Source organism: Salvia hispanica, chromosome 1 (assembly GCF_029641045.1).
Source record: "Salvia hispanica isolate PSC_SH4W2 chromosome 1, Shi_PSC_v1, whole genome shotgun sequence".
NCBI lineage: Eukaryota > Viridiplantae > Streptophyta > Magnoliopsida > Lamiales > Lamiaceae > Salvia > Salvia hispanica.
In genome coordinates, this window is record NC_142692.1 from 68,388,308 (window position 1) to 68,412,730 (window position 24,423).

General features: G+C 35.9%; 2 protein-coding genes across 10 annotated transcripts; one reads left to right on the plus strand and one right to left on the minus strand.

The window, feature by feature from the left end:
- Positions 1-330: 330 nt before the first annotated feature.
- On the minus strand, positions 331-12,081 carry ESP (separase). 4 transcript variants are annotated; one of them, XM_048120164.2, is made up of 27 exons: positions 11,327-12,081; positions 11,004-11,181; positions 10,791-10,901; positions 9,708-9,842; positions 9,205-9,602; positions 8,937-9,042; positions 8,704-8,829; positions 7,918-8,208; positions 7,734-7,841; positions 7,401-7,622; positions 7,186-7,310; positions 6,945-7,071; positions 6,551-6,847; positions 6,374-6,463; positions 5,488-5,733; positions 5,280-5,403; positions 4,491-5,180; positions 4,138-4,369; positions 3,716-3,836; positions 3,010-3,204; positions 2,799-2,845; positions 2,490-2,716; positions 2,146-2,389; positions 1,604-1,877; positions 1,160-1,402; positions 979-1,066; positions 331-886 (listed from the first exon to the last, which is right to left on the minus strand). In XM_048120164.2, the coding sequence occupies exons 1-27, from the start codon at positions 11,998-12,000 to the stop codon at positions 471-473; spliced, it is 6,135 nt and encodes a 2,044-aa protein (XP_047976121.2). In that variant the 5' UTR covers positions 12,001-12,081; the 3' UTR covers positions 331-470. The 4 variants fall into 4 exon arrangements, with proteins under 4 accessions (XP_047976121.2, XP_047976122.2, XP_047976120.2 ...); XM_048120165.2 differs by having other exon boundaries at positions 2,146-2,386; positions 7,186-7,313; XM_048120163.2 differs by having other exon boundaries at positions 7,186-7,313.
- Positions 12,082-14,585: 2,504 nt separating this feature from the next.
- Positions 14,586-24,361, plus strand: LOC125221975 (UDP-Glycosyltransferase superfamily protein). Of its 6 annotated transcripts, none has more exons than XM_089057487.1 (16): positions 14,586-14,730; positions 14,807-14,878; positions 15,542-15,635; positions 15,818-15,960; positions 16,613-16,683; positions 17,302-17,383; positions 17,557-17,658; positions 17,772-17,827; positions 18,154-18,188; positions 18,595-18,808; positions 20,578-20,793; positions 21,101-21,160; positions 21,268-21,307; positions 22,632-22,753; positions 23,032-23,100; positions 23,597-24,361. In XM_089057487.1, the coding sequence occupies exons 1-15, from the start codon at positions 14,665-14,667 to the stop codon at positions 23,057-23,059; spliced, it is 1,401 nt and encodes a 466-aa protein (XP_088913613.1). In that variant the 5' UTR covers positions 14,586-14,664; the 3' UTR covers positions 23,060-23,100; positions 23,597-24,361. The 6 variants fall into 6 exon arrangements, with proteins under 6 accessions (XP_088913613.1, XP_088913611.1, XP_088913606.1 ...); XM_089057480.1 differs by having other exon boundaries at positions 14,587-14,730; positions 22,532-22,753; XM_089057485.1 differs by lacking the exon at positions 23,597-24,361 and having other exon boundaries at positions 23,032-23,196.
- The last annotated feature ends 62 nt before the right edge of the window (positions 24,362-24,423 follow it).

Consider the following 24,423-nt stretch of genomic DNA (forward strand, 5'->3'; position numbering starts at 1 on the left):
TTTTTAAAACTCGCGCCTAGTCAAATACAGACAAAACACACCCCTCTTGGCTCTATTATCTCTCCATATTTATTCTATTTGAACTAACGTAGCAGAGATTAAATGCATTGGATTTTGAAAAAAAAAAGAATAACTCAACTGAGGAAGTAATTGATTACTTTTCACTTTTAAAATTTGAAATCACAATTTAACATTTTCTTTGCCCCCAATTAATTGGCTTACTTTGATTCAACTAAACTTTAAGATATACGAAGTAAAATAAGAAGTAAAATAAGAAGTAAAAGTTGATGGAATATGTAGTTTAATAGTAATAAAATGAGCAAGAGAAACTAGAGTAATCTGTCAATCACTTAACTCCTTCAATAAATTTCCACCTATTCATATGAGTGTGCCTGTGAATATGTACATATAGGAAGTGAGTTATATACAAAACATTTTTATAGAAATAGAGATTCACTAAGTTAAATATTCTATCTATTTTTGCCTTTTCTTTTAATGATTCCTGTGGGAACACCATAACAAACTGGTGATGCTCCAATTAGAAATCCAAGATTGCAAGCATCTCGAGCTTGAGCCATAAACGAAGCGATCCTTGGTCTATGAATACATTTTGTGGGCATGCATCGGGCACACTCAGACGAAGCTGTTGATCGCTCCCTCAACCATGCGTTCAGCATTGCCTTCCCAAACCTGTCGATGTCTTTGTCCGTGACCTCCCATAGATTAGCTACAATGACAGGAGAGCCTGCCAGTATGTAAGAGAGGGGAGCCCCGTGAGGCATGTATGATCCTCTCAGATAAAGGGAGCCGCTGCTGCATCCGAGAAGTAGAGTGGCAGCGCAGCCATCCAGTTTCTGAATCTCGTGCCCGGGGATATATTGTGTGCCTGAAAAAGGAGATGATGAAAATCATGTAGTGAGAGAATTGCTGGGGAGGTAGCTGTGGAAACAAAGAAGATATTCCTTTTCTTGGGTATACCACTTCCATGACCGAAATAGATGAAGAGGTCGTGGTCTTTTAAGGCGAGAGAGAGTTCCTCGACTGTGGGCACAGTTCCGATTTTTCCCTGTATAACAAGTTTGTTGAAAGTAATCTTAGTCGAAAGAGTAATGGCACAGGAAATATGAAATTCAAAAACTTGGAATAGCAAGTTAGTTACCTCTATTATATTTTGATTTTTGAACCAACTCTCAAATTCAACCTGCGTTCTGCTGAGATCGCCATCTGGGTTCAACAAATAATATGAATCAAGGGGATCTATTAGAGGAAAGACCGGATCACTAGACTCTACTTGTTTTTGGTTTTCACAGTGCCTGTCAAGTGTTGCAAAAATGCTACCAATGGAAGGCATTCGATAAACCTCCTGATTTCTCAATATTGGAAGACACTCCCATGGAAGCATCTGCAGAAAATGTCATATTTAACATGTCAGATGTAAATATTATGTATAAGAAAAAAAAACCAGGGAATGATTCATCTTCATTTTAGCAGAACGGAGAGTAAGTTTATGAACACACGTGATGATCATCGTGACATTTTGAAACAATAATACAGACCTCTCGAAAAAGCTAACACGTATGAAACTGGTAAATTAACGACGCACCTGCACCTCAGTGTCTAAAACCAAGATAATTGGCTTTCCACTGATGCATTCAGCCTGGTCAACACTATCAGACATTTCAAGCATGCTGTTGAACAATAACATAGAAGTTTCCTCGGACGTCAGACCAACATAGCACTTTTTTGTTACAACATGCTGCAAAAGATCCATCTCATCTCGGGAAAGGCTTTTCTTTATAGAGTCCAGATGGTTGCAGCTAGGCCACATCCCCAGAAGCAAATATTTCCAAGTACCAAGCCACGAGTCCTCCACATCTCTGATACACATAAATTCTGGCATGTTACTAATGGTTTTCTGAGGATAAAAAATGATTCTGTTATCATAAATTATGTTAAATGTATAAGTAATCCAAAAGAACTAATTCACAATTAAGGGAAAGCAGGAAATAAAATCCATTGAGGCTGCAGATTTCATTTAGTTTAACTCATCTATTTAAGAGTTGAAAACATTGTTTTGCAGTAAAAAAAGAGATTTCATAGTGATAATAATATTGTTAATATACTTAAATAAGATAAAGAACTTACTGCAAAAATTTGCAGAGGCATTCATTAAGTCTGTTCCTCTGTGTCCACCATAGAGATGTGTTTTCTCTAATAGAGTCCAGGAAGTACTCTGAGGACGAATAGTAATTTCCTTCCAGTACATGTCTAAATACTGGGGCTATGTCATCGATCACAGAGGAAATCCAAGGACATTGCCACCGCTTCACGAAATCTTTGCAGTTGAAGATAACTGAGCTGGAACTGGATTCCTCATCTGAAGCTTCTTCTAAAATAATGGAAAAGTGTAAGCTCAACAGAAGAACTAAAGATGGCTGTAAATTCTTATAGGACACTTCATGTTTGCAGTGTCTTCTAAATCAAACTACCTTTCAAAATTTCATGCACGGGAAGAAGGACAACATGTTGGTTATCCGAACTCAAATGGGATAACAGAATCCATGCTTGAACTTTTGGAGAGCAATGCAGGAGGTCTTTAAGTAAACTAGCATCAGCACCTGCAACCAAGCTAATGCAGATGACTGGAGTTGATGGAATGCCCTGAAAAAAATCTAACACAAATTCTTCCAGGTCCTCGCAAGACTCAGGCCCACACCTGAAAAAGGTACTGGTTAAAAAAACAAATATTCTGAGTATTTTTAAGGCACTGATTATTAATGCTTATTTATTTACACTACCTGAGGGAATGAGGTAAATCCAGAATGTCTAAAACAGAGTCTAGATCCTGATCACCAGACAAAGAAGAAATGATTGAGCAATGCTTTGTTAATACATAAATACATGTGGTGTAAAATGTGGTGTAGCCAATAACAGCGCCTTGACACACAAATAATGATAAAAAAGTGCATATGCCAAAAACCTGCTCAATTAGAAGACAAGATCGATTACCTCAGAAACTCCAGCCCTTTGATTTTGTTTCTTCTGCATTATCCCAGATAATAATTGTTGGTTAAGCTGAGTGCCAAGTGAAGCTTGATGGAAGAAAGAAGCCCACTGACTTTCAGAACCTTGTTCATTTGAAGATAAAGAAAATTGCTCCAATGAGGTTGAAAGCACATATATGACTGCAAGCAACCTGGAGACCTGAAGCATAGATGAGGTCCCAGTCATCACCAATTAGATCACTATTTAGGTGGGGAAGAAGAGGTCAGACAACTTATTAGTCTTACAGGAAAAGAAAATGTTGCCTTGTCACCAAATTCCTTTGAGTTATCTACATCCACTAAAATTTGGATGCTATATGATTTATTCAGGTATAATCATTCCTTAATAATCTAACGTGCATCCAACATTATTTAAAAAATAGAAAAGAAAAATTCTAACTAAATTGTGCAAATCGATTATTGTCCTTACTTTTGTCAATACCGGGGTTTGGTAATGAAATAAATCTATCCAGATATTTCAGAAAAGTTACAGACCAAGAAACGGCCTCCAACTGTTCCTTTTAAAGGACATTTTTGAATCCAAGGCAACATCCATCCATTTACAGAAAATATATAGAAATGAATAAATTAAAATCAAACTAAATGAGATTCCAAGAGGTGATGTATTTCTTAAAAGATTAAAGGGAAAACAAAAGTGTGCAGTGACTTACTTTTTGGAGAAGTACAGGAACATCACGACATAGTATGAAGGACAACTTCAGCAAGGATAGCACCCTTACTGTGCCAATGCTAGAAAGCTCACAGCAGAAGTTTCTGTTTGATGACGGAATGCTGAAACAGTAAAGTCCAAGAGCATGAGAAGCCAAAAATTGTCATCATTTGAGATGGAAAAGTGATCTTAAAATAAATTTAGGACAAATCAATGTGGAGATATATTTCAGACATCACCCTCGTTTGCTCAAAGTGTTACCATTTCAAAATTAAAACTTGTTGGAATTGATCAAAACCAAAGTGACAAAGATATATGGAATGCATATCATAGCAAGATTGGCATTACAAGCATTGTGGATAAGTCCAAAGTGTGTCTTGTCTAAGACATTATAAAATCAGATGGATAACAGTTTCTAAATACCTGGTAGCCTGGTAACATTTACTTTTTACAGTGAACCAGCAAATAAAGTAAAGGAGGGTTGCACGTTCAACAGCCAATGCATCTTCAGGATAATACTTCCCAACTGACTCAATCAGAAAGGGAAGAGAATCTGAAGAATGCTTCGAACAATTTCTACTGAAGAGAACTGATAAACTTTGCAACAGAATTTCATGCGCTTCATGAACATGGCCAAACATGCCAGAAAATTTTCCTGGAAAATGCATGAGGTCAAGTAAGAAATTCAGAATAAATGTTGATGTATAAAAAAAAGCAGAAAATATTGCAGGCAAGACCTTTGGACATAAAAGAAACTATGAAGGATCTGATGATACCTATGCTCATAAGTAATCTTAAAGAAAGCTTTCTGTGAACAAGCTCCCAGTTCATGAATATGAATATGCTTAAATTGCAGCAGTCACCAGCTTCAACATGAAGACACTGCCAGCATTTCGTTTTGCTGCAAAGAGATCTAATTTCACTTTGAAGATCAGCAGAAAAGCTTTTAGAGTCAACACCCATCAGATGCTCATTGGCTGAACCAGAAGAATGACATGTTTCTTTTGCAGCTGGTTCAATCTCATGGGTTTCAACTAAAGAGCGATGGACAGACCGAGTAATCCTACGACTATGGCCACACACAGTGTCCTGTTTCTGAGAAGTAGGTTTTGCTTCTTTTTTTGTCCTTCTAGATCTTCTTGCTTCAACTTTGCTTTCACATTTATCATTTGCAAGAGATTCTTCAGAAGTAGAGTACAAAGTCCCCCAGTCAGAAAGATTTAGCTTGTCTAGAGCTAATTTATACAATATTTTGGCACTAGACAATGTCTTTGGAGAAGGAGGCTCTTCACTACAGCAAGAACTGCTCAAGATTAAATCGCCAATTTGTTGATTAATGGATATTTCCCACATGCATAAACATTTTTTGCAGGAGATGTTATTAAGATTATCTGCTAGTCCTTTCTTAGCACTGGACAATTCTTTTTCAGATATGCTCCAAAGCTTTTGTTTGCGGTATAGCTTTCCTGATTAAAATATATAAGCATAGAGTAAGATGCCCACACAATCATGTGACATTTTAGAAAAGTGAAAGGACCGGGAATATAGCACATCAAAGGACATACCCAACAGACAAGAAAAAGAAATTTCAAAAAGTGGCAAATTCTGAAATTGGGCCACATTTCTACCCCACTGTAAAAGCATTTCAGCCTCAGAGACATTTCCAAGAGTCTCTTGAACATATCCAACCTGCACAAAAAGATAAATGCGAAATAATCGATTACACAAAGTAACTTCATAAAGAAGCTTCAAATATGATAGATACGTGAATACCTGTAATATGCTTTCAAGATAACAACTGAGCACATTCCAAGGAGTAAGGACAGAGCCTTCATAATCACAAGAACCTTTTGTCACCACAAAATCATTAACTTTGAAGGTCTGAACACTGTAGTGAATCTTGTCAATGAGCTCGCCTTTTACATCAAATGTCTCCACCACTTTCTCCACTGAGTATTCAAATTTTTGTTGTAAGAGTTTACTACGTAAGCGGTGGGCTTCTTTTGCATATGCAAGAGCCTATAGTATGTTACACACTTTGTTAAAGGAGAATGTGTATGCTGAACGAAGGGCAGTTCTGTGAAACTAAAATGTTAATGCAACCACTGAAAAGATATGGAATTCATACAATCTACAATCTGTGTTACCCCACTCGGTTGAGTGCTTCGCAATTATGGAAATGGCATATGGCATTCTTATAGAAACTACATATTTTTGTTTCTGGTTAGAAGCTATGACTTTACATATGCAGAAGCAGCAGACATTTAGTTTCATCAAATTAAGTATGGGGAACCCATAGTGAACCTAATTTTCTCACAAACAAAACCTATAATTGATCATAACAAGTAAACAAATCAAAATGGAGATGATAATGGAACACTGGTGCAACTCCACCAGTGGATCAAAAAATGAAACAAGAAAACAACCGCATGCTCTGCAGAGTAGATTTGACATGACCTTTCTATCCATTATATGAATAGTGAAATCTATTTGCAAACGATCAGCAATCATAACTAGTTTTACACAATTGCCAAGGAGGTATTCTCATATAACTTGCTTTAAAATCTTAATCTTATGGCACACACTTAATGTTATTTTCACTGAGAACGTAAAAGGACATAAGAAATATAATGGAAGAAATAACTTAATTTTGAGTTACCTCAATCATTTGCCCACTTGATATCAGTCTTGCAGACAAGTCATAGTATAGATTTGATGAAATAAAGGTCGAACAACTGGTTATTGGAACCTAAGAAAATCAAAAGGGATAAAAACAGAAACTATTGTTAAGCCTGCGTGTAAAACAGATGATCATTGATTTACTAAAGGAGCTTACACTGGAAATGAGATCAGAAGCTGCTTGCTTAATCTCATTATTGATGTGATGGAAACCAACAACAAGAGGCTTCAGCTCCTCCATACACTTGGTCCAAAATAGAGAAGAGTTACAAAGTTGACTCTGATGCTTAGAGAATGTGCTGATAAACGTATGATTTACAGGTGAAGCACAGAGAGCATGACTAAGCCTCTTATTTTTCCAGAGTTCAGCCAGTGTTTTTTCGAACTGAATGTTCTTCTTGTTAAACAACTTGATCACGACATCATACAACCTGGGGTGAATTTCCAAGTAACCCTGGAGAAGGAAACGTAGAAGAGAGTCACAATACAACAAACAGATCAAAAACCTCATCAACATGAGCAGGCACATAAACATATCAAGTAAATTTAACCTTTATCGATAGCAAATCAATGAGTTGATACCATAAATACAGCATGTCTTCGTATTGTTCATCTTCATGGCAATGATCTGGGTGGAGGCAGAGATTCAATGCATCATGAATGTCATCAAGAAAACCACTGTCAAACCAAAGGCAGTAAAATATCAACATTAGGACAACCATTTGCAATCATCTACTAGCCATCTACTCGTATAACATTGCAGTGGTTATTTGTTTGATATATTATACTAGCCTTCCAGGTGATAAAAGCATTGACTGCGGTGCTGCTTCCTGGGTATAAAGAGCACGCAAAAGGTAAGCATGTATAAGGAGATTATCTGCCTGAGAACTGCATCTTCTTCTTGAGACATATGTTAACTTCTGTCATTAAAGAAGTTCTTGTCAACAGATAAACAATATAAGGAATCAAATAAACAATGAACAACAAGATTGTAGCATATAGCTCACCAATGTTGAAACTGCATCGGATAGACACTGGATGCCCTTATCTAGTTGTTCTAATCCTAGAGCTCTTAGTGATATTGCCTTTTGAATAAGAACTCTGCATTTCTCCACAATACTTTCCTTTGTGACATAAATCTCTTCCAAAAGTACATTGATTACTTTCATTTTCATTTTGAGACTGTATCTTGGATTCAAGTAGCTCTTTCCATTGTATGCTAAAAGCTCCTACAAATCCCACAGAAGAGATGTGAGTAGAAGAGGACAATTTCAAGGTGCATATTACAGTGGATTAAGACCTAGCACGTGTAAGTCTGGGGTAAGAGGGTAGAAAGAAACCTCTTCCAATAATTTACCAAGTGCCCTTTTAGATATCTCTTTAGAAGATGAGAGCAATGGATACAACATTACTTCATGCTCGTTGTCGTCCGACAGTTTATATTGTATCTGAGAATCATGTCAAAATCAGATCAATTTGTCTTCCAAATTATGCTAAAGCAGGCAATGAAATGTAAAATGTTACCTTTACCCATTCCTTTATTAAAGACACAGGAGTTGGTAGTGTTGCAATCAAATTCTCTGAATTGGACCAGCATATAATACTTTCTCTAATTATCCCATTGACCTTGAAATTGCATTTTTGATTAAGTTGCAGTAGCAAAGCAACTTTATCAGATGCCTCCATGACAAGATCTGGAATAGACTTTTCTGACATGTAATCCTCAGACACTTGTGATTTGGTCATCTCTATTTTACAAAGATCTACAATATAATTCCATAAAGCTTTACAGCACATTTTTAAAGCTTTAAAAGCCTGCAAAAGAATATGGCATGTTGTTAGCGAAGACTCAGGATACATAAGAAAACTGCATGTTTCAAGATCTTTATATCCAATAACAGATTAAGTGATATTATGATTAAGCAGGAAATATAAATATTTTTCCTGACAAGCATAAAACAAAACTAGTGTTCTGGTAAGTACATTTCTATGAGAGTTTCAGGAAAAGATCCCTCACATTGGTAAAGTCACTAATGGGTGCACTCTAGTGATCATCCAGTATGTGTGTGAGAATATTAAAATTTTAAAAAGCTACTCTTTTGACTTCCCATATGGCAAATGGACTTCTAGACTAGATATGCCTGACTTATTCCACATAATCAACTGATCATTTCACTTTTTCTTATAATGAATTCCTTATCAAAATGTCTAGTTGAAAGGGTTACCTCCACCTTATATGTCACACTTCTATTAATTTTTATTAATAGAGAAGGTGGGGAAGAAAAGAGGATGAGGAGCAATATTAAATACCTCTTTCAGACGCTTTTTACTCTTCAATATTACTGCTATGTTATTAAGAGAAACATATAGATATTTAAGCCTCTTATTTGGGATCCACTGTGCAGAAATAACATGCTTTACTGATAGAGTACTCTCCTGCAAACACCATGCAAAATTTCAATATTTTGATGGTAAAATAGTTATTAGAATAAAATTCGTGCTGACAATAACCACCCTCTGTTACTTTTTGATGAAATCAGGACCTTGAGGTTTTGGTTTGTTTCGAAAGAGAGCATTAGAGCTGCCACAACTACAACTGATATTACTTTGTGATTGTCTCCAGATGTCTCTTTCTCCCTTTCAGTATCACTGCATCCATAAAGGAAAAGGTCATTGCCATGCAATTCTATCTCAGTAAGTTAAGAATACAGTCACGCACAAAAATGTTACTTCCCACTTCCCAGTTAAGAAGTATATTGTCTGTAAAAGGGCAAGTATTCCCATATAGCATAATACTATAACATAAAGTACCTGAGACAATAGAGGAAGATATAGCAATATTGACGAAATGCGTCATGAATGCCACTTAAATTTTCCCAACAGGGTGCAATCTCTGCCTCGGAGAAAATTTCCTTCCTATTTAAAAAAATAGACTCCGCTAGTTTCAAACAAAAGAATTTGAGCGCTTCCCAGTATGGTAAATGTGATATTGCTTGTTCGCAGGAACTTTTTTCTTTGCCAGCAGTATCAAAATGATCGTTCAACCAATTGATAGAAAGAGCCAATTGTTGAAGCCTCTCTGAGTTATTGAGAAAAAACTGAAGAGAAGCTCCACCTTTTCCAGCGTCTTCCCCTTTCAACTGGTTTGATGAGCTTCCTAACAATCCACTTGCGTAAAGAGTGAGAATAGAACTGATGAAGAGGAAATCCTTCAGAAAAAGAACACATTCGCCCTTGTCAAATTATGGATAACAAGGTTATGATTTAATGTAGTCCAATAAATGACAAGCACCCAACTTTTGAGCGAAGTGTACCTGATGAAAAAACCTGGCTAATCTATAAAGATATTGAGCAACTGGATCACATAAAACAACAGTTGCACTTTGGCATTTATTTGCACAGTAACACACAAGTTCCAGAAAACCTGGAGCTAATTTTTCGTCTCCATCCTGCATATTCAAACTTTTAAATATTTAGTTACTTAACTTGTACTCGCAACACATATAGCTAAAATGGTTAACCAAATTGTGCAGGAAGCAAAGGAGAGAATAAGATCACTAAACATTATCAAAAGTATCCCTAGTGCAAAGCTACTCCCCAGAGGAAAAATGAAATAGAGCAGAGTTATAGGATCAGAAGTTTGAACAAACTTCAGGGTGAGGGTTATCCAAATTGACGCACCAGTCCTAGTGTCAACACTTAAAACAATAATTATGCAAAGAATTCAGTCATGCCTTCAATCTCTCTGGTTGGCTTTTATATGATCAGAGTGGGATACTGTCTTGACTACATTGAGGACTATTAAACAAAAAGGCTAAAGTTAATAACAATTAGCTTGAAGATTCCATTGGCAGACTTGCTTATACATGGCACACGTGTTTTCCCTGGAAAGCTTGACCTCCTTGTTTGTTGCACAAATCACCATGTTTCTTAACATGCATACAGGCAGAATTTCAAAGCATTATATATTTCTAGTCTGACGCAGAGAAATTGCTCCTTGCAGGTGCAATAGATTCAATTAAGTCATATTAATGAGGTGTGCATATTGGTTTGAGGTAAGTCTAAACTAATGGGGCCGCAAGGATTAGTGATTTTATGGTCCAAAGAAAACCCTGTAAATTAGCAGTGAGTATCATCTCGCACATTACAATTTCCATGGTACCAAATACAGAGGCTCTGCCTTTTCAATATTGAGAGTTGTCACTCATGTACCAACAACATTGTGGAGTAATATGTTTGAAGACAACCCTCGTGGCCATTAGAAAAAGTAGCATAAAACAGGATTCTCATACACACAACACTTTCATAGACGTATTCAAAGCATGTCAGGAAAAGCACATATCCATCGCATGGTATTCTATATATGTACTGTAAATGCACCTATCGTACTATACTACCTTGCATTCTGCAGCCATAAAATCTAGGACATGTTTTAACACATCAAGTATGATGTCAGCAGACAGCTCATCTCTCTGAGAGAAAAGAGAATGACAAATCTTAAGTGCAACCTGAGCCAAAAGAAAGGAAGAAAAAAGAAAGCATTAATAACAGAACAGGATCAACCAGAAGTCATTGAGTTTTAGCGATCTTATGTTCCGGAGGGTTCCCACCTTGTATATTTGATCTTGAGCACACGATTTCTTGTACTCATTGAAGGTGACTGCGGAGAACTCACGTATCAAGTCCACACTGAATAATTTTATTTCTGCTACTAAATATACAGTGATTATATGAAGGTTTGTCTCCAAGAAATGATGGAATTTCTCGTAGTCCTTGGCGTCCAATATCCTAAATAGCGCAAACAAATCTAATCAGCTTCGTAATCTTAACAATTCAATACCAATTCAGGCAAACATACAACTAACAAAAAGATATCCAAGAGCTAAACATGCAGCTAGATATGTGTTATTTTGTAAGCAAGCTTAAATCATACTTGAAACACGACTCGGATTCGTTCACCAAAGAAATGACTCTCCGGTAATCAGCTTCGATTTTGCTCCTTCTCTTCGATACACATTTCACTAAGGTCACAACGACCTCCAGAACTATAGCAGCAAGTTCTCGATCCTCTTCCTCCTCCTTCTTCAACTCAGGAACCAAACGCGCCTTCAATTTCTGCGACTTGGCTTTCAATTCACCTCCGGCAATCGCATTTAGCCTCTCCAGCACAACCAAACCCTCAGCTTCCGCTTCTTCAAACAAACACCAATTCTCCAGACAATGAACGTACCGAATCCTCTGGACTTGAACCGAATGCGGCTTCCCAGAGAGCTCGGGAGCAATCACTTCGAGGCAATCGAGGCAGAGGCGATAGCTGTCGAACAATTCCGTGGCGCAATTTTGGGGGATTTGAGGAGACTCGCAGAGACGCTTGGGGATGAGAGAGAGGGCCTTGTGTATGAATGATATGAACTGCTTGGCGAGGGGGCGGATGGCGGGGAGCTCGATATTGGGCTTGGATTTCGATGATTTGGCCGGCTTTTTGGCGGCGGCGGCGGAGGGCGCGAGGAATGGGGTGAAAGGGTGGAGATAGGCCGTGAAGAGGCGGTGGAAGTCGGATGGCGATGGGGATTGGAGTTTGGAGAGGATGGATGCATCCGATTCCATTGCGGCGGCGCCGGCGGCGTTTGGAGAGAGAGAGACGGTGGTGCGAAGTGTGTGAGAGAAGCGATATATGTTCCGCGTGGGCGGGAAACAGACCGCAAATTGGCGATGGAGTTTGAATTTTCGTGTTTATTTAATGAATTGTATATTCCACTAAATTTATTTCAGTTACATTAAGTTTATTTCATTAACATTTTACTATTAAATTAATATTATATTCATCTCAACTAAGTTTACTTAAATCAAAACTCTTGGAAAGTTGAATAAAGTAATAAAGTAGGAAAACTAAATAGATACTAGTAAAATAGCTAATTGGATAAAATAAAATTGACTGAATGTTTTATTTTTTATCAAAAAAGGAAATGACTCGACATAGTTTGGATATCTCATAAATGAATACGACTCAACTTAGTTGAAATAAATGGAGTACTATACAAAAGTAAGATCAATCTACCTCTAATCTTTTTCTACTCACTTTCTACCACTCTCTCTATTCCACTATATATGATGAATTTCTTTTCGGCTGTTGTTTTAGCGAAAAAAGTGGCAGTTGGGTGTTGGGTTCGCATGCAACGGAACCCGACGACCTCCGCCTCCTCATTTATGCATTGAAATTGAACCTTATGTATATAAATACCTAGGGAATGCCTCCCAACTCAGAAGAACAATTATAAGATGAGTATTTATTATTAGATTCAAGACAAGGCCCCAATATGCCAAATCAAATTCTTAGTAGTTCATATTTTTAGTTTGTTTTTGTTTGAACAATGTCATCAAATACTTCCTCGAATGTTTTTATCCACTTTGCCATGAACATGGGTAACTACGTTTTCTCATGTAGAATTCTCGGTGGAGATGCTATGATTATGAGTTATTTATCGATTTTTTTAGCTCTTGTAGTTATTTGATCTATCCTTGTGCTATTATAATCAATTGATTAGTGACCTTTTGAATAAATGATAGAGTTGATTAGAATAATCGGAAGATAAAATAATTAATTTGGAAAATGGATAATTCACACTTCAATGCTATAATACTCGAGAGACTTGAGGTTTTACGTGAGACCTTTTGGTCTTAATAATCTTTTGGAGGTTAGATGTTAGTAATTTAAATTGGACTTTCAACATCTAATTTATGGATTTCTCACATGTTGAGGGAGGAGAGATTCTAATAGAGTGACTGACTTAATGATTCTAGTGATCGTAATTTAAAAAGTCGATTGAAAAATAACTCATGGTTGTGCACTGGATCCTATAATTTTGCATCTTTTCTCATATTACCTTTTTACATCATCATTACTTGTCCTGGTTTTATTAATTGCACCTGTTTTCTTTAAGTTTATTTTAACTACGGTTGAGGTAGCATAATTAAGATTCAAAAACCCAGTTTGATTTTTTTAGATAGTAGTTAAGATTGGTTCATGGTTATTGAGTTGACATTTTAATCTACGTAGGATACGATACTCTTACTTGCCATTACTGCATTAGCCTCATGTATATGCGAGATAGTTTTAATAATAAAACAAAAGCGAGTAAGGATTCAAAGTTGAGTTTGAATATAACTCTACCCTTCTTGAATTGAGTTTATTTTTCATTACCAATTAGTTTGAAGAATACCTTTTGAACAACTTAATAAACAAGAGTTGAAACTTGAATTTACTATACCTAAGTATTGTAAATCAATCTCATTTACTATCTACTAAACACCGACTTTAATTAGAGTCTCAAAAGACTAAACTAATTAAGCACTTAGTTAAACCAACAATAAACAATTACTAGTAATTAAGCAATGTGATGGGCTTTATTTATTGGGTTGCACAGTGTGTTTTTACACTCGGGCCTAGCAGGCCCAGTTTATTTAACATGGGCTCACTTTTGATAGCTTGGCTACCAAACACGCTCAATTCATGTAATTTTTGGTTAGGGATGTCAGTGCGGCCTGAAATCCGTGTGTTGGTTCGAATAGCCTGTTAAATTTATAAAGTTAGGGTTAAAAAATTTTAGTCCGATAAAACTGAAATTCGATTAGCCCGCACTCGATTACCCCCAAACCGTTAGGACCAGACCCGAAAACCCAATAGACTAGCCCAAAAATCCGATAAAATTTATATTATTCTATCTTTTTACTCCTATTTCGTCACTTCATGATTAATTTTATAATATAGATAACTAAAATAATAATTTTCAACTTTATATTAAATATACAAAATATATATTGATTTTTATTGCTATAATAATTAATAAATTAATTAAAAATTTCAAAATCACTAAAAAAATATTTAAATTTCTAACACGCATTAAGATTTCATGAAATATCTCTAATATTAGTATTTGATGTTTATGATTGAGTTTAAGCATAATTAAATATATTACTACATTTTATGAATATTACTAATTCTCGTTATTATTTATTGGACCGATCGCATATTAATCTTATCGGTAACAAGCCGATTAATCCACTGGGCTAGCTCGAAATCCGAGCTTTTAGGATCAGACTTAAACTTGTATAACTCAAAATAAATCACGACCCGATTATCCTGCACCCAATTGACCGCAATCCGTTTAGGGTTGGCCCAAAACCCGACGGGCCGATCGTCCCTATTTTCGGTACTATAAAATGTCATTAAAAAATTTAGCTGCCGGAGCAGAAAATCGGCGAAGCTGAACGATGAGGACGAAGCCAATCGCTGTGTTCATGGCATTTGGTACAAAAGGCGACGTTTATCCCATTGCTGTAACCCTCTAATTTTTCTTCTCATCTTCGTATTGCTGTAAAAATCAGCTCCTTATTATGATTATTTCCATCTCAGGCTATTGCTGCGGCTTTCGCTTCCGATCAAAAGCACTACGAAGTCGCATTTGTAACGCATTCCGCGCACGAGGTTGGGGACTTTTGATTGTAGTTTAATTTGCTTATTTCTGCTTGTCTGTTGCAGTTAATTTTGATGGCTGCTGTTTAAACCTGTAAATGAAGTGCATATACATCTATGTATATGCTTATTTGGAATTGTTAGTGTATTGTATGTGCTGATCGAGTGATCGGGATAGCTAGACATTTTCGTTGGAAGTTACTTCGAATTATTGCATTTTGGGGGTTGGTTCAGTCATTATTTGTTTGGAAAATTTTGGTGGGAGTAAGGAAGGTATTGCAGATCTCATAGTTCATAAATAGGGAATTTGGAATTTGGTTCGACGGTGATTCAATGTAGGTTTGTTGGAATTCCTTGCGATTTACATTGGATATTAGTTGTTTAAGTGAGTTGCGTGTAATCGATCGATAGTTTTTGATTGTATCCTGGGCTGTGTGCCCCTTCCGTTGCTAGACTCACATCAGAATTCCTTTTGGAATGTGAAGTCCAAACCCTATTCATGCCTATCATATGATGTATGCATAAAAGAGTTGAGGTTAAATTAACAGTTAATTCAAGTATTTTAAGCCTCATTCTTACATCACATTTTTTAGATTTGAGTTATAGTGTTTCATTAGCATTGACAGTTTTGTTGTGTTATCGTAATTGTTAATTGTTAATTCTTCTGGCTTACAGAACATGAAAGGTCACTTGGGAGCAAAGCAAATTTCATACTTCTCAATTTCTTCACCGCCTGTTTTGTCTTTCTATCAAAACCATGATCATGGAGGTCTCTTTTCCTAGTATATATTTTTTCTTTGCCGCGACATTCTTCAGTAGGAATTCAAGAAATATGGGTTTCCATACATGTTAACAATTTGCACAATCCATATTCACTCTATATATATTGTAGTCATCTAAATTGGCATGCTTTGCTATATGATCTTCTCTAATATTTGATCTATATTACAGGCTCCATTGATGAGTCTTTTCCACGACAGAAGAAAGAGATTACAAGAAAACATAGACAAGAATGTGTTTCAGTTGTTGAAAGTATATATGGAGAGGATCCAGTAATGGATGGCGATCTTATCTTCATAAATTTCTTTGCCCTGGTAACCAATGTGTGACATAAAGATGAAAACCAATGTGTTTTTACTATAAAAAAATGATAACCGTTACCTTGGATATGATTCATGCGTGACATAAACAACTTAATCTGTCTATCGAATAATTCCTTCTTGGATTTGGATTCTTCTGTTTTGGCTAGTTTTTCCTTCACTATTTTGTTTGATCCTATTGAATCTATATAATACGAAAATAAGTATTGCATGAGAAAATGAAACGCATCGAGTATTATATAATTTAAGATTGACTTCAAATAAAACCTTTGAGCTCATTGGTCAATGCTGCTAATGCTACTGATCAAATCTGTTATTTCGAATGCCTAATATAAAAATGAAGCACTATTGCTCACTAGACACTCAGAATAACAAATTGATCAGCAGCATTACGACATTGCCTAATGAGTTCAAAGGTTTATTAATGTCAATCTCAGATTATATAATACTCGATGCGTTTCATTTTCTCATGCAAATTTTCATATTGGATAGATTCAACAGGACCAAACAAAATAGTAGTGAAGGAAAAACTAGGCAAAACAGAAGAATCCAAATCCAAGAAGGAATTATTCGATAGACAGATTGAGTTGTTTATGTCACACATGAATCATATCCAAGGTAACGGTTCTTCTTTGCACATTTATAGGAAGGTTGGAGTCTTGCTGAACTTTTTCATGTCCGATGTGTTGTTGCTGCTCCTTATGTTGTTCCATACAGGTATAGATTTTGTCAAATTATAAACCATTTACCTTGTTTGTGGTTGAACCGTTGAAGTCAGTTAAAGATGTATGTCGGGTTTGAAGGAATACAAATTTTGCTAGGACACTTTTTAAATGTTAGATATTCAAAATTTGAGATGCTTGTTGCATTTGGAGGAATATAAAATTCTATAGTTTCCATCACTATGAATTTTAGATTTTTACCCCATTATTCTTGGAGTTTACATGGAAATGAAAATTTGTTTGGCTAGAAGAATTTTCTTAGAAAATTTACTAGGTGTATGTTTGGTTTCATATGTAAGTTCTTAGATCTTTTTATTGGGAAAGACAATAAAATGTTTTGTTTGTTAATACTCCCTCCGTTCCCTCATAGCCGAGGCGAAACTCTTCGGCACAAAGTTTAAGAAAGGGATGTTGAATGTGTTAAATAAATAGATAAAAAAGTAAGACAGAGAAAAAGGTAGAGAGAATAAAGTAAGAAAGAGCAAAAAGTTACTATATATGGAAATGACTCAACTATGAGGGAACTTCCCAAAACTTTTAGCTACTCTTTCGTTTTATCAAAATGAAGAGTTCCAATAACTTTATGATTGCCTTTTCCTTTTATGCAAGCTAGTGCACCCACTTCTTTCGAATGCCAGTTTAGGAATGAACTTCCTCTTCTGTACAAATATCTTCGAGAAGCTCCGACCGGTAAGGTATGTAATCATAGTGTTTTGAGCCTCATGTTTTTTATATACTTGTACTTAATGTGTTTTACAGTCTTTCAAATGTGAATTCCAATCAAATCTAGCTTCCATATTTTTTTGTTTTCTTGTACTGCAATATTATATGTTATTCTTGGTTCTTTTACACTACCTTTTTATCGTAGATTGGGTGGGAAGATGTCATCCACTGGATGTGGCCACTTTTCACTGAAGATTGGGGGAAGTGGAGAAGCCTGGATCTGAATTTAAGCTTCCTGCCCTTTACGGTAGTTAGAGGAGCCATTGAAAATCTCATGTAAATTATGTAATATGTGATCTGCATATATGAAATAAGACTAATGTTTCTTTACTAATACAAAATCCATCTGATCTAAATCAGGATCCTGTAACTGACCTACCAACATGGCATGATAGACCTTCATCTCCCCTGCTACTGTAAGAATATATATGTTCCACCAATGATCTCGGTTCATGTTCTCTAGGGGCTCATAACAGTAACAAATGTTAGATATTTGGTGTTTGATTGCCTTTCTTTGGTTTACCAGCTCAGCAGGTTTGAACATGAGAATATGCTTTTGCAGATATGCCCAAGTATCAGTTGACCCATTTTACGTTTATTTCTTCATTGGGATATTTGAAGAGTTGATATGTTCATGTTTCACAATTTTTTTTTTGCAAAGCTCTTGTCATATTATTTTCTAAATACCTATATTTGGTTGGCTCTAGAGTTACCTGACTCTTTTCCCATCTTGGATTAGCAGATATGGATTTAGTCGAGAAGTTGTTGAATGCCCTGGTAATTTTCTAATAAATGTTTTTGTTGTTTCATTGCAGTAAAAATAACAGTTTCTTTGTCTTCTATTCATCTGCTGTATTACTCTGTGCATATTTTTGCACCATCATAGGTTACTGGCCATCCGTATTTCCTCCTGTTCAAATTAATAAGCTATCTTGATCCCTACATTGCTTGCTATTTAGGTGCCATGAGCTAGAAGTCATTAAAACGTTTTCAACTTTATATTCATTCTTTTGGTTTCCTCATATATGGATTTACTACATGCGAGAGCCTAAAAAGTGATGCATACAAAAAGACTGATTTGGAGGAAAGTATTTCTGGTTAGATCAAATCTGATTCATAGTGATTATCATGAATGGGAGTTTGGTTAATATTGCTATTCAATGACATTCTTGCATCATCATAGGTTACTGGCCATCTGCAGTTCGGGTTTGTGGCTTTTGGTTTCTACCTGCTGAATGGCAGTTCTCTTGTGCCAGATGTGCAGAAATTTCATCTTTGATTTCCAGTAGGCAATTGAATGATGGGAAAAATTGGTGTCCAAATCATGCAAAATTGAAGTCTTTCCTGGATTCTTCAGAAGATCACCTTATTTTCATAAGTCTTAGTTTTGTTGGTAGGTAAGTCTGTGTACTTTGATGCCAATTTTTCTTGATTATCAACTGGTGGCATTCAGTTAAAAATTGCCATGCATAGTGTTAACTTCCTTCTTTACATATCTATCTGCATTTGTTGGCAATATAATTTCTTAAAGAAAAGATTTACATGTTATTTTCCGAATAAAAATTATGTATCTCAACTGACATACAATTATAAGTTAGAATTCAGGTACTTATCATGACTTTATGAGCTCGACTTAGTTCTTTATGTTTATTTAGAATTGAGAAACAGTGCCTTTTGGGTTTGTTAGTATCCAATCGACTTATTATGGTTGTTTTATTAAGTCAGTTTAATGTTTCTAAATTCTGGAAATAAGAGATGAATTGTTTATTAGTAATCCGATGATACAGATATGCATATCGCAGGATATGCATACTTAGTCAGCATTAGTTAGGATTTGATTAGATTTTATTTTTTAATTTATTTCTTTAATTAGTTAGTTGTTAGTAGATTTGAATTTTGAATTAAGTTAGTTGCAGATTTCTCTCATTTTGTAAGTCTATATATTGAGGCTCTTAAATGGTGAAAACCATCTTTTGGAGAGATCAGAAATAGGGACGGCAGTAGCCGTAGGCCTCTGCGGAGGATTATCGTGGCCTCCTACGTGAGGATTGTTCTTCTATTGTGCTTCTTTCTTTCTGTCCTTTTATCAATAAATTGAGTTCTTATTTCCTTAGTCATTGTGTTCTATTGGTTGAGTTGGAATCCGGCCTTTACTCCTATCAATTGGTGCGGTGAACGATGGTTTATTATTGGTCAGAAGCCACATTTCTTGTGGTTGGATTGGAGAAGGCCATAGCAAAGATGGAGAATTTCATGTTGGAGTTTCGAGCGCCTCGTGATGTACCACTGATGACCTTTCCGACGTTTGACGGATCTGGGGCTCTCACTTGGCTAGCACGGGCAATCCAATATTTCTTCCTCAACAAAACACCTTTGGATAGACGTGTCGATCTCGCCATGATCGCCATAAACGGACCGACCAAACCTTGGAAGCAATTGCTCGTTCGTCGTTGCCCCTCTTTATCGTGGGATAGATTTGTTCGAGAGCTCTTGAATCGCTTTGGCGATACCACGGCTCCAGGGAGCACACCACCGGTGACACTTCCGACATTCGATGGATCCGGCTAAGGCCGGATTCCAACTCAACCAATAGAACACAATGACTAAGGAAATAAGAACTCAATTTATTGATAAAAGGACAGAAAGAAAGAAGCACAATAGAAGAACAATCCTCACGTAGGAGGCCACGATAATCCTCCGCAGAGGCCTACGGCTACTGCCGTCCCTATTTCTGATCTCTCCAAAAGATTGTTTTCACCATTTAAGAGCCTCAATATATAGACTTACAAAATGAGAGAAATATGCAACTAACTTAATTCAAAATTCAAATCTACTAACAACTAACTAATTAAAGAAATAAATTAAAAAATAAAATCTAATCAAATCCTAACTAATGCTGACTAAGTATGCATATCCTGCGATATGCATATCTGTATCATCCGACTTCAGAGTTTAGATAGTGATTTCTCGTTTATCACTAAGAGAGGTACTTGGAATCCGCTGTACACACTATTTACTGAGTTGATAGTACACACTTTTTACTAAGTTGATAGTACACCGAGAGTGGTACTTGTAATGTGTTGCACATTATATTTACTAAGTTGACAGTACACACCTATCATACATATGGCGATTTATTTCATTCTAATGAGTTGCTTTCCTGCAGCATGGGTTACTTCCAAAGTCCTCAGATTTTCTTACGGGTCCTTAGAAATGTTCTAAGTATTTCAAGTCATAGATTCATTTTGTTCTCGGCTGGCTATGGACCTTTAGATACTGCAATCAATTTGCTTGCTCAGAGACCACAATCCGCTTCAGAGCAAGTGCAATCTAGTGAAATCCAGATAAGCCTTTTTGATGGCCGACTGTTTTGCTTTTCTGGGTGAGTACTTGCAAAAATGCTGTAGAATATAAATGATCGATGCCTCAAAATGACATTCTTGCTTGCCTGAATATTTTATGCTTTGGTTGTTATTCTACTAGCTGAATGGTACAAATTATGATTAATTGTTCTGTTATGAGCTTTGCTTCATACAGTAGATTGGTATTGCTGATCTGCAATATCTTTGTTCACAGAGCTTTATATACATGACTGTTAACCTGCAGATTTTATTGGTTTCCATTTTATTCTTTCCTTGGGCTGTTAAATGCTTTATGAAGCTGATGATATCAATTCTTCTTATGAACAGTGAAATACCATACAACTTGCTATTTCCCAAATGTGCCGCTGTTATTCATCACGGTGGAAGGTGATATTTCTTGGTTGATTTTTTACTTCTTTTCGAAGCTTATACTGTTGTGTAAATACTGAGAGTATACAGTGTTTCTAATCTTTTATTATGACCACTTATGTCAGTGGGACAACCGCTGCTGCTCTGCGCGCTGGAGTTTCTCAGGTCTATTTTACTCCTGTTTTTGTGCTTTGCCTTTGTGGTTTTATAATGCCCAGTCTCACCTAACTTAGAAGTTAAAAATAATACTAGTAATTAATGACTTATTTTAAAATACAATAAATATACTTGGCCTGGAATTATAACTCATGATACGAAAATAATAAAGCCCCAAAATAAGCACTGCTAGTTTTTAACTTAACTTCATAAATGTAAAACACTAAATCCAACATGTATTATAATTACGTGTAGTTGCAAAGTAAATGATGAAATTTACCATGTTACAATTTGGATCTCACTTTCAAACTTTGCAAATAAATACCAAATATTTATATAGTTTGCAATTGGGACTTCTCAAAATTTTCTGAAAAAATGAAGTGGATGTCAACATGTACTGAAAAGATGACATGGTCGCCGGTGAGGACTAAAATCCGATAGAGAAGGATTAATCAACGTGGCTTAATTAAGCACACAAAGTTGCGGTTTCGAGGATTGTACATTTTAATTTTGGCCTGAATTGCATAATAGAAGACATCCTTTTGTCCATGCTGGTGTCCACATCATCTTTCCGGTGGCTGTTAAATTTTGGAAAGCCCAATTGCAAAAACTAGAAATATTTGGTATTTATTTCCGAAGGCTTGAAATTGTGACCGTAATTTCAAACTAGTAAGTTTTGACCCCTTACTATGGCCTTGGTTGGACCTGCTCATGGTCCCTGGCAAAATAATTGTGCACATAGGTTTTTATTCCCCTCTACCTATCTATGATCATTGACATGGTCCTACTTTCAAATTAGCAATCGATCACTATTTCTATGCACACAAATAAAGCATAAAAGGCAATAGTTTTAAATAGCTAAACTTTGTCATGAGCACTTTAGCTTTATTTATTTTGCTATATGGCAAACTGGGAGGGACTTGCATTTTTACTTCTTTATGCTGGGCAAGTTGTAATTACACAACGGCTTTTATAGTTTGCTTGGATAATTATTGTAATTAAGCTGCTAACTCCATAAAAAATGTTTGCGTGAGTTTCGTTGCAATGAGTATAGCAGCTAGAGAAAGAGATGGTTATGAATTCTTGTAATCTTTGTAAGACATTTAACGTCTTTCCTTGTTACCGCATAAGGAAAGTACCACTGTTTTCATATCTTACGTTGCTGACCATTCTAAGAAGCCTCTTTTGGGCAGTTCTTTGTTTGCCTCTGAAGTCTTTGGTGCGTTGTAACAGGTTATCTGTCCGTTTATCCTAGATCAATTTTATTGGGCCGAGAGAATGTTCTGGCTGGGTGTCGCCTCTGAGCCACTCAATGCTAGTTCCGTGCTCCCAGATAAAGACGATGATAGCTGCATATCAGGAGCTGCTAATGTGCTCGTTCAGGCAATCAATAAGGCATTGTCTCCTCAAGTCAAATCGCGTGCAAAAGAGATCGCTGATAGAATTTCCACTGAGGTAATCGCATATCATCCTTAATATTGAATGAAAAGTCGAACAACTAAAGGACCTGCGTTCACGACAAGTATAAAATAGAAAATTTCACATCATCTTGCAATGAAGTTTCCTTCTTCGACTTAAGAAAACGTCTCTAGTAATTTTAGCTCTTCTCAACTATTTTTCTACGTCTGCATAATAATTGGTCCACCCTTTATTATCGAAGATTTGTAATTTGATCCCGTCTCAAACTATTTTTCCGCGTCCGGTCCTGCTTATCGATGATTTGAATTACTCAGGATGGTGTTTCAACAGCTTTGCGGATAATCAAAGAAGAAATTATCGATGCAAAATGATGCCAACTTTTAGTAAGTACATTGCAGCTTAATTTCCTTAAATTAAGGTGGTTGTGTGTGACAATATTATTGTAACTGAATTTCATTTTAATATTTTGCTTTTCTATTCATGATGACCCAACAAAAAAAAAGCTACAAGCACTAATTTGCAATTGAAGATTATAGACTAATAAAGATGGTTGGTAATTACTTTTTTGGCATGAATTTGAAGACTTAATGTTACTAGTTGTTTTGGTAAAAACCCAATTGTTAGAAAAAAGTCTACTCTCTCACCAAAAGAGTCAAAAACACATCCTCACAAGTCCACAACTAGTGAGAAAAATGATTAATGTCGACTTGACCACACATAGTGGGTTGGTTAAAAATATTTATTGCAAAATTAAATTCTAAAGAAAAAGAAGCACCCAATTGTCTGGTGATGGGCAAACCCCACAGTATGTCAGTTCTGGCAATTGAGGAAAAATATTGAGTGCAATAAGTTCACAAAACAATCCCACATGGTGCGCAGACTTCGGCAGTTGATATCCGAGGGTTAACGACGGATCTAGTAAACATAACTCAGGAGATATTGAAGATGTTGGTGTTAGCTCCAAAGGCTGGATTTAATGGAGTTTTCCGACTCTTAATGGGTCGGTCAGGGAGTCGGTCGACTCCCTGACTCCACTTGGTTGTGTCATTGTTGATTACTCGTTTGTTGTTAGGTATGAAAGTGTGTTATATTATATATCCATGGTGTATTATATGTTTTGAGATAAAAAGTTATGTCAAATTCTGATCAGTTCTATAAGGTTTGAGATCGGAATATTAAATCAAAGATTTAATTTTCATAACTATCTCATCCACGTACAAAATGTGTCAGTCTTAAGTATGCTCAAAAGAAGTGTTTCATCAAAACAAGTAATGTATACGTATAAAATAATTAAGAAAAAACTAAAATTCGTGATTTAATATTCTAATTTCAAAAGTTATAAGATCGACTAGAATGACCGAATTAAATGATTTAAATGATTATTATCTCTGTTTTATAAATATGTTAGTTTTAAATATTTTAATTATACCCTTTAATCATAACGTATATATATTTGTTTAAAAATTTTATACTATTCTAAGACCTCTCAATGAAATATATCTTACACTACAGTCACATTATTCTCTTTACAAAAAAAAAATTCTCATTATTCTAAATATATTAGGTACTAGTACTATACACATGATTTTATTTGTTGAGATGGGCCAACATTTAAGACTGGATATGATTTAAAATAGAAGAACATATGAATTTTCTTTACTCCACAAGACTCTGTCCTCTTTTTCCATTGAAAATTTATTGTGGGT

What these genes read in the sequence shown, in the direction of transcription:
- ESP (XM_048120163.2), bottom strand. Translation starts at nt 12,000, where the DNA reads ATGGAATCGGATGCATCCATCCTCTCCAAACTCCAATCCCCATCGCCA. An exon ending in CAAGTGGGCAAATGATTGAG is followed by an intron (nt 5,734 to 6,373) that starts GTAACTCAAAAT and finishes AACATACTATAG; the next exon opens with GCTCTTGCATATGCAAAAGA. An exon ending in AAATGTTACCAGGCTACCAG is followed by an intron (nt 3,837 to 4,137) that starts GTATTTAGAAAC and finishes TTACTGTTTCAG; the next exon opens with CATTCCGTCATCAAACAGAA.
- LOC125221975 (XM_089057480.1), top strand. Translation starts at nt 14,665, where the DNA reads ATGAGGACGAAGCCAATCGCTGTGTTCATGGCATTTGGTACAAAAGGC. An exon ending in GCGACGTTTATCCCATTGCT is followed by an intron (nt 14,731 to 14,806) that starts GTAACCCTCTAA and finishes TTTCCATCTCAG; the next exon opens with GCTATTGCTGCGGCTTTCGC. An exon ending in GTTATTCATCACGGTGGAAG is followed by an intron (nt 21,161 to 21,267) that starts GTGATATTTCTT and finishes CACTTATGTCAG; the next exon opens with TGGGACAACCGCTGCTGCTC.